The 9,216-nt window shown below is 43.0% G+C and overlaps 1 protein-coding gene across 3 annotated transcripts; it reads left to right on the top strand.

Moving 5' to 3' along the window:
* Positions 1–2,452: 2,452 nt before the first annotated feature.
* Positions 2,453–9,216, top strand: LOC125270477 (flocculation protein FLO11-like). Of its 3 annotated transcripts, XM_048194144.1 has the most exons (4): positions 2,453–3,014; positions 3,527–3,838; positions 5,402–6,773; positions 8,282–9,216. In XM_048194144.1, exons 2-4 carry the CDS (start codon positions 3,602–3,604, stop codon positions 8,626–8,628), a joined length of 1,956 nt encoding a protein of 651 aa, XP_048050101.1. In that variant the 5' UTR covers positions 2,453–3,014; positions 3,527–3,601; the 3' UTR covers positions 8,629–9,216. The 3 variants fall into 3 exon arrangements, with proteins under 3 accessions (XP_048050101.1, XP_048050086.1, XP_048050094.1); XM_048194129.1 differs by lacking the exon at positions 8,282–9,216 and having other exon boundaries at positions 5,402–7,370; XM_048194137.1 differs by lacking the exons at positions 2,453–3,014; positions 8,282–9,216 and having other exon boundaries at positions 3,070–3,838; positions 5,402–7,370.

Below are 9,216 nucleotides of genomic sequence, written 5' to 3'. Positions count from 1 at the left end.
TCATAGTGGCCAGAGGTTGTTGAGAAAGTGGTCTTCCATTCGTCCCCCTCGCGGATGCGGATAAGGTTGTAGGTACAGCGCAGGTCTAGCTTAGTGAAATACTCAGCTTGCTGCAGTTGTTCTAGAGCAGCGGGTACTAGAGGCAATGGGTACCGGAACTTGACTGTGATGTCATTCAAGGCGTGGTAGTCAATGCAGGGTCTCAATCCACCGTCCTTCTTTTTCACAAAGAAGAAGCCCGCAGAGGCGGGTGACGTAGACGGTCAGATAAACCCCTTGGTTAGCTCTTCCTCAATGTAGGCTTTCATGGAAGCTGTTTCGGGCTGTGACAAGGGAAAAATTCAGCCCTTAGATGGCGTGGTTCCAGGTAGTAGGTCAATGGCACAGTCGCTGGGCCAATGAGGCGGTAGTTCGGTGGATTTCTTTGTACTGAACACTATTGAAGAATGATACTCAGTTAGAGTGATGTGATTGGCTTTAGCAAACGACTCCGACATGAAATTTCCAGCCGCCCCTGAGTCCAGTAGAGCATGAGTGGTAATGATGTGATCGTTTATGATTACTTGAACGGGAATCTTGAGACAATTGGATGAATATTTGTGTTGGGGAAGGGCACTCATCGCTTTGGAGGTTGCTGAATCAGGACAGATCGGGCAGTTGATCTTGTAATGTCCAGCCTGACCGCAATACAAGCACAGATGCATATGACGTCGTCGTTCTCTCTCCTCAGGCTGCAAGGGAGTGTAACCCAGTTGCATGGGTTCAGGACCGTGACTGGTAGGAGTGTGACTTCGAGTGGAGCGGCGTGAATGAAGCAGATTGTCAATGTGGATGGCCAGCTCGATGAAGGACCCCAGAGAATTGCAGTCGTAGCAAGCAAGCTCTGCTTGTAGCTCCAAGGACAGTCCCCGACAGAAAAGCAGTTTTAAGGTATCCTCCACCCAATTGGTCTGTGCCGCTAGCGTGCGAAATTGAAGTGTGTACTCAGCCGCTGAGCTCTTGCCTTGATTCAGAGAAAGCAGTTGTTCACCTGGGTTCTGACTGCCAGCAGAATGTTCGAATACCTCTCTGAAACGTTGTAAGAATTCTGTAAACGTGGTGAACACTGATCCATCCTCTCCCCAGATGGCGGTGGCCTAATCTAATGCTTTGCCGGTGAGCAGTGAGCAGACGAAGGATATGAGGCTGGAATATGTGGAGTACAGAGAGGGCTGCTGATTAACATACAAAGAACATTGCGGGAGAAACCCCTTACAATTCATAGGTGTGCCATCAAAATTTTCAGGGAGAGCTAGCTGAGGGTTAACAACAGGTGGACTGGGAACTGTCGGTGTGGCAGCTGCTGCGGCCTGCGGCGTGGCCGCCTCGGTGGGATTGAGGCAAAGGCCTTGCAGCGTTTTCACCAGCTCTTCAGTCAACGAGGTGAGTCGTGTCAACTGATGATGATGCATGGCTAGTTGGCTGGCTTGAGCGGACAGTTCAGTGGATATCTGAACTAGAGCTGCTGGATCGCTGTGTGGCGAAGTCTTCTGTAATGAAGGGTCAGTGGAGAGTGGATCCATTTGCAGCTTTTATTAAAAGATACAACAATATAACAGGGCAAAGACAGTACCGTCTTTTGGGACAGGCAAGAGGTCGAGGCTGGCAGCAATAGTCAGAGTCAGGTCACAGGCAATGGTCATGGCAGGCGGCAAGCAAACAAATTTCAGAGTCCAGGCAGTAATCTGGGCAGGCGACAACGGATCAAGCAGGGTTAAACAGTCCAGGTAATAACAGAGAATCAGTCCACAGAAATAACACTCAGAAATGATCACCTTAGCAAATCAAGACTTTGCGAGGTATGAGAGCATGTGAGCGTCTTAAATAGTGTGTGTGTGTGTGTGTGTGATATGGTGTATGTGCATGTGTAATCAGTCCCAGGAATGAGGGCCTATGGGAATTGGAGTCCGAATGGTAACCAGTCAATATTCAGGTGATGGCTCCCTCCGGTGGTCCGGAGGATGAGTCGAGGGAGCCTCATTCATGACACAGCCCATTCAGATATATCGATGATTGTGAATGATTGTGCTCTCATCTTTTTCAAGGTTTCTAGTTGGTTCTTTAGTGATTTTTCAACTATTTACTATGTCTTGTCCCAAATAGGTGGATTTAGAGGTTTTTGCGGGAAAAAAGCACAAGTGGATTTAACTGGTTTTGATGCAAAAGAAAATCTAACTTGTTAAAACCAATGAATTGTCTAAAGTGACATTTTGGAAAAAATGTTATTTTATTCACTAGCTAATAACCTTATTATTAACTTTAAAATGAAACTCCTGAACTTTATTGTAAAAACCTGGTAAAAAAATGCTCATTTAAAAGAAAAGAAGTCTGATGGATTTGGAGGGTTTTGCATCTGAACTCTTCGTGAACATAACCGTATTAAGACACAAATACAGGACTGACAACCATATTCTGCTGCTGTGTGAATGTGGCCTATGTATATCAATGAATGACACATTTTGTCTGTGATTTCTTATTCCAGTCACTTATATTTGGTTCTTTTGCACTTAATTTGGCTTATTCTTACTGTTGACATTGAAAATGATTACATTTGTTTTTCTGAGGGTTAAAGTCATTGGTTAATTTCTTGACTGCCGTTTTGACATAGTTTCCACCTGGACATTTTAATCATATTTGCTAATTCTATTTAATGTATTTGCCCTGTTTCGATCCAGTTCCCTGGGAAATTGATTTATTTTTTTATTTTTTTGTCATTATTATATTCTTTTAATGAGGTGCTAATCAACCTTGATTTACATGGAAATAAATTTCTATCAGATTATTTTGGCAGTTCAAGTTTTAGGGCTGGTTTTTCTTGAAGTGGGAGGGTTTTGGTGAGCTTTTGGGCTGGAAATCGTTGACCATATCTGGCAAGACTACTGCAAGGAGTTTCACTTTGATATGAAGAAGCCACACTGCCAGTCATTTCAACACACTGTGAAACAAATTTCTCGTTGTGTTTGTTGATTTTGCAGGTAAGATAAGTGATGTGACATTGCAACTAATGTTTTCTAATGATTATATGTGGATTTGATGTGTTTGCTTGATGCACTTGTGTTATAAATCAATTAAAAAAAAAAAACTGCATCACCACACCTGTGGCTGGAGGATGCCATGTGAGGTATTGTGATATGACAGAATGCTTGATGTCGTCAGAGATTTTAATTACATTGCGCTCAATGTTGTTTGTAAATAGAGTTGAGTAACTTTTACTTATTAAGGCGCTTGTGTCCTATAACATTTGGTCATTGTTTGGTGACTATTACAATGCTGGTGATTAGAGTTTACAGAGTTATATATAGTTAAATAGCTTCTTAAGATGCGTGTTTGTGGATGTTCATTGAGCATTATTATCTGATTACTGTAATGATAATGTCATTAAGCTTTGGTGGAATACATTGTTCTCCTTTTCTGTGACATACTACCAGTCATCGCAAAGCACTGTGAATCGAAATCTAATTTCTTGTTGTGTTTGTTGATTTTGCAGAGTGGGACAAAAAGAAAAGACAAATACGAACCACCAGAAAACACCTACTCTTCTGTGTGTGCAACAGCAGCCAAAATGACAAGAACAGTCATACTCCTTTACTTCTTTTTGGCAGTCTGTCCTCTCTCTAATGCCATTCTCCTTGATTGGCCTTTTCCATTTCTGAATCAGAGTGCACACCTGGGATCAGGTAAACTTTGTGCAACGCTGCAACTGCAGACCAAGTTGCCCTGGCTCAGTGTAAACCTGTCAGTGAGTGAAAATGTGCTGCTGAATCCTGAAAAATTGCTTCTGGAGAGTCTGTCACTGAAGGTAAGGTTTTAAAGCAGAACTAAGTAACTTTTTTACCTTCATAAATAGTTTTCTAAGTCCTTACGGTGGTTAATTGACTTGTAGTGGTGTGTTTGAGGTGAGCACTAACCCCCTCTGGCACGTCTACGCCATAAAACAGCACTTGCAAGTTGAGCTGCACCAACCCGACACAATCTCGCCTCATGTTCACGTTCACGCAAGACTGACAAAATGTTTTACGGTAATTCAATATACATATAGCGACCTCACACAGTATGTGTATATTATGACTTTATAAGACAATTTCGAAAATTACCCACCTCCATCGAGATTTCTTGTACTGCATTTGCAAAACTACTGCGCTGGTGATCATTGTAGTCGTTGTAGTCCAGAGCTGCGCTTGGAGTATTTACGACAGTGTGATTCACTGAAGGAACCTGTAGGGGGAGCTTCGCAAATCTTACTGAGTTCTGCTTTAAGATGAATGTTTACTAAATTATATTTTTCTATATGGAAAATAGTATTAGAACCCTTCTTGTCAGGACATACATGATATTTCTATATTTGTATGTAGGTGAAATGTGGATGTTAAGTGTAGATGATATATATATTGCACGTCCTGATATTGCTGAGTTAGATGCGTTCCTGGGTCAACATATTTTGTTGATCCTGGAACAACATTCTAGTCTGAAAATTTAGTCTTAACCCTATTCCTACCACTAAACCTAACCCTACCCATAAGTTATCCCAAAAATCAGAGGGAAATTATAGATGAATAACACTGATGTAGAAGCACCAATTCATGATTTTAAGACTAAACTTGACATAATCTGTAATCTGTAAACTTGTCCCTCAAATCTGGTTGATTTGAATGTTGTTCCAGGATCAACAAAGATGTTGACCCAGGAACATGTTGAACTCAGCAATATCAGGTTGTGCGATATATATTAAATTAAAAATTACATAAATTAAAACAATACGCAGATTCGGGTCATACTAGTTCCCCATTCAAGCTTTCACTTCAGAGCTGAGCAGTTTCTCACTCTGCTCTTGACAATCATCATTTGTGAGAGCTGAACAAGAGGGAAGCAGTTCTGCATTTGTGTAATGGCATATCAGCGATGGTCGCGATCTGAAAGAGTTTTGCACAGCCAAGTGCAGCGAGTAGTTCCCTAAAAAATTAAACGGGTGACGTTGCATCTTTTTCAAGATGGCATTCCACCCATGTGTTTCTATATGTGGTCATTTCCTGGACCCTTCTAACAGCCACGATCACTGCCTCACATGCCTGGGCTGGAACATGACTCAAGTTCCCACTGCAGGAACATGACCATTGCAATGTTGAGATTGAGACCTTGAAAAAGGTGGAGTCCCCTCTGCGTTCCCCGATCTGGTTTCTCTGCACTTCAGAGGACCACTTTGTTTAAAACTCATGGTGATCTGTGCAAAGTCAGACAGTAGTGAAGTGCCTTACAGGGCTAAGCTATTTGGTATGCTAAGGAGATGATACTGATCAAGTCTACTTTTGTCATATATCTTATAATCTTATGAGCTGTAACATTAAATCTTACCTTTTCTTTTTAGGTGGAAAGAACCTGCAGTTTCATGGTGTTTCAACAAGACAAAGAAAGCCAACATTTTCCTGGAGGATTCTATTCCAACATTACTATAAACTCCAACAGTACACAGTCAGGAATTTTGTGTGTTTGCTCAAAATTGCACATCAGATACAGACGTGATCCAACATTTCAAGATTTTGGTATAACACATTTTTTAAACAGTCCCAGACCTTCATCTGACAACAACTATTGGCAGAAAGTGTGGGACTGTGCAATAAATTATAGAAAGACTCATATAAAAGACAAAGGCAAATTTAAACCACCAAGGACACAGTCCTTCATGAAAAGTGAAAATTTCAAAGAAAAATTTAAAAAAGATCCCAAATATCTTATTAAAGTTAACAACAAATCTTTATACAGAAGCATGGTAAAAATTGATATTTATGATGTCACTTATTCATCAGAGGGACTACACATTTCAGAAAGAAAATATTTTGTTGTGGTTGCTCTTGACAACAATGATAATCCAATTCATTATGAACGAGTTACAGATGAAATTGCTAAACAGTTTCCACAAATGACTACAGCCACGATTGTGGACACTGCAGACGTGACTACAGCAGACGTGACTACAGCAGGCTTGACTACAGCAGACGTGACTACAGCAGACGTGACTACAGCAGGCTTGACTACAGCAGACGTGACTACAGCAGAAGTGACTACAACAGATGTGACAGAAGTAAGAGGCAAATGTGACTACAGCCACGACTGCGGTGACAGAAGAGGCAAATGTGACTACAGCCACGACTGCGGTGACAGAAGAGGCAAATGTGACTACAGTAGCTGTGACTACTGCCACGAAGATGTGACTACAGCCACGACAGATGTAACTACAACAGAAGTGACTACAACAGACGTGACTACAACAGAAGTGACTACAGTAGACATGACTACAACAGAGGTGACTACAACAGAAGTGACTACAGTAGACATGACTACAACAGAGGTGACTACAACAGAGGTGACTACAACAGACGTGACTACAACAGAAGTGACTACAACAGAAGTGACTACAACAGAGGTGACTACAGCTGTGACTGAGGTCACAGAAGAGGAAGACGTGACTACATCCACGAATGTGGCCACAAAAGAGTCAGATGTGACTAAAGAGGATGAGGATGAGGATGAAGACAAGGATGAGGATGAAGATGAAGACAAGGATGAGGATGAAGATAAGGTCAAAGAAAATGAGACTGTGGATGAAGGTGCATTCAGACGTGCCATGAATATGATTAGAGATGCTTTGATGAACTTTGCAAGTTTGATCGGAAGTGCCTTGGCTGCAGTCGGAGGTGTTGTTGGAGGTGCAATCGGAGGTGCCTTGATTGCAATTGGAGGTGCCTTGAATCCAAACATAGGTACAACTGGAGAAGAGGCAGCCAAGACTACAACTGCGACTGTGGTGTCAGAAGAGGCAGACGTAACAACAGACGCGACTGCTGTCACAGAAGAGGCAGCCAAGACTACAACCGCAACTGCAGTGACAAAAGAGGCAGACATAACTACAGATGTGTCTGCGGTGACAGAAGAGGCAGATGTAACTACAGAAGATGTGACTGCAGCCATGACTGCATTGACAGAAGAAGCAAATGTGACTACAGAAGATGTGACTACAGCCATGACTGCGGTGACAGAAGAGGCAAATGTGACTACAGAAGATGTGACTACAGCCATGACTGCATTGACAGAAGAAGCAAATGTGACTACAGAAGATGTGACTACAGCCATGACTGCGGTGACAGAAGAGGCAAATGTGACTACAGGAGATGTGACTACTGCCACGAAGATGTGACTACAGCCACGACAGATGTAACTACAACAGAAGTGACTACAACAGACGTGACTACAACAGATGTGACTACAACAGACGTGACTACAACAGATGTGACTACAACAGACGTGACTACAACAGATGTGACTACAACAGACGTGACTACAGCAGATGTGACTACAATAGACGTGACTACAACAGACGTGACTACAACAGAAGTGACTACAGCAGATGTGACTACAATAGACGTGACTACAACAGAGGTGACTACAACAGACGTGACTACAACAGAAGTGACTACAACAGAGGTGACTACAACAGACGTGACTACAACAGAAGTGACTACAACAGAAGTGACTACAACAGAGGTGACTACAACAGACGTGACTACAACAGACGTGACTACAACAGAAGTGACTACAGCAGATGTGACTACAATAGACGTGACTACAACAGAGGTGACTACAACAGACGTGACTACAACAGAAGTGACTACAACAGAAGTGACTACAACAGAGGTGACTACAACAGACGTGACTACAACAGACGTGACTACAACAGAAGTGACTACAGCAGATGTGACTACAATAGACGTGACTACAACAGACGTGACTACCGTGACTACAACAGAAGTGACTACAACAGACGTGACTACAACAGAAGTGACTACAACAGAGGTGACTACAACAGAAGTGACTACAGCAGATGTGACTACAACAGACGTGACTACAACAGAAGTGACTACAACAGAGGTGACTACAACAGACGTGACTACAACAGACGTGACTACAACAGAGGTGACTACAACAGACGTGACTACAACAGAAGTGACTACAACAGACGTGACTACAACAGAAGTGACTTCAACAGAAGTGACTACAACAGACATGACTACAACAGACGTGACTACAGCCATGACTGAGGTCACAGAAGAGGAAGAAGTGACTACATCCACGAATGTGGCCACAAAAGAGTCAGATGTGACTAAAGAGGATGAGGATGAGGATGAAGACAAGGATGAGAATGAAGGTGAAGACGGTGCGGTCAGAGGTGTTGTTGGAGGTGCAATCGGAGGTGCCTTGAATCCAAACATAGGTACAACTGGAGAAGAGGCAGCCAAGACTACAACTGCGACTGTGGTGTCAGAAGAGGCAGACGTAACAACAGACGCGACTGCTGTCACAGAAGAGGCAGCCAAGACTACAACCGCAACTGCAGTGACAAAAGAGGCAGACATAACTACAGATGTGTCTGCGGTGACAGAAGAGGCAGATGTAACTACAGAAGATGTGACTGCAGCCATGACTGCATTGACAGAAGAAGCAAATGTGACTACAGAAGATGTGACTACAGCCATGACTGCGGTGACAGAAGAGGCAAATGTGACTCCAGGAGATGTGACTACTGCCACGAAGATGTGACTACAGCCACGACAGATGTAACTACAACAGACGTGACTACAACAGACGTGACTACAACAGACGTGACTACAACAGAGGTGACTACAACAGACGTGACTACAGCAGATGTGACTACAATAGACGTGACTACAACAGAGGTGACTACAACAGACGTGACTACAACAGAAGTGACTACAACAGAGGTGACTACAACAGACGTGACTACAACAGACGTGACTACAACAGAAGTGACTACAACAGAGGTGACTACAACAGACGTGACTACAACAGACGTGACTACAACAGAGGTGACTACAACAGACGTGACTACAACAGAAGTGACTACAACAGACGTGACTACAACAGAAGTGACTTCAACAGAAGTGACTACAACAGACATGACTACAACAGACGTGACTACAGCCATGACTGAGGTCACAGAAGAGGAAGAAGTGACTACATCCACGAATGTGGCCACAAAAGAGTCAGATGTGACTAAAGAGGATGAGGATGAGGATGAAGACAAGGATGAGAATGAAGGTGAAGACGGTGCGGTCAGAGGTGTTGTTGGAGGTGCAATCGGAGGTGCCTTGAATCCAAACATAGGTA

Source organism: Megalobrama amblycephala, linkage group LG1 (assembly GCF_018812025.1).
Source record: "Megalobrama amblycephala isolate DHTTF-2021 linkage group LG1, ASM1881202v1, whole genome shotgun sequence".
NCBI classification, from domain to species: Eukaryota; Metazoa; Chordata; class Actinopteri; order Cypriniformes; family Xenocyprididae; genus Megalobrama; species Megalobrama amblycephala.
The sequence above is the reverse complement of the archived record's forward strand: the minus strand, read 5'-3'. Positions and strand labels throughout refer to the sequence as shown.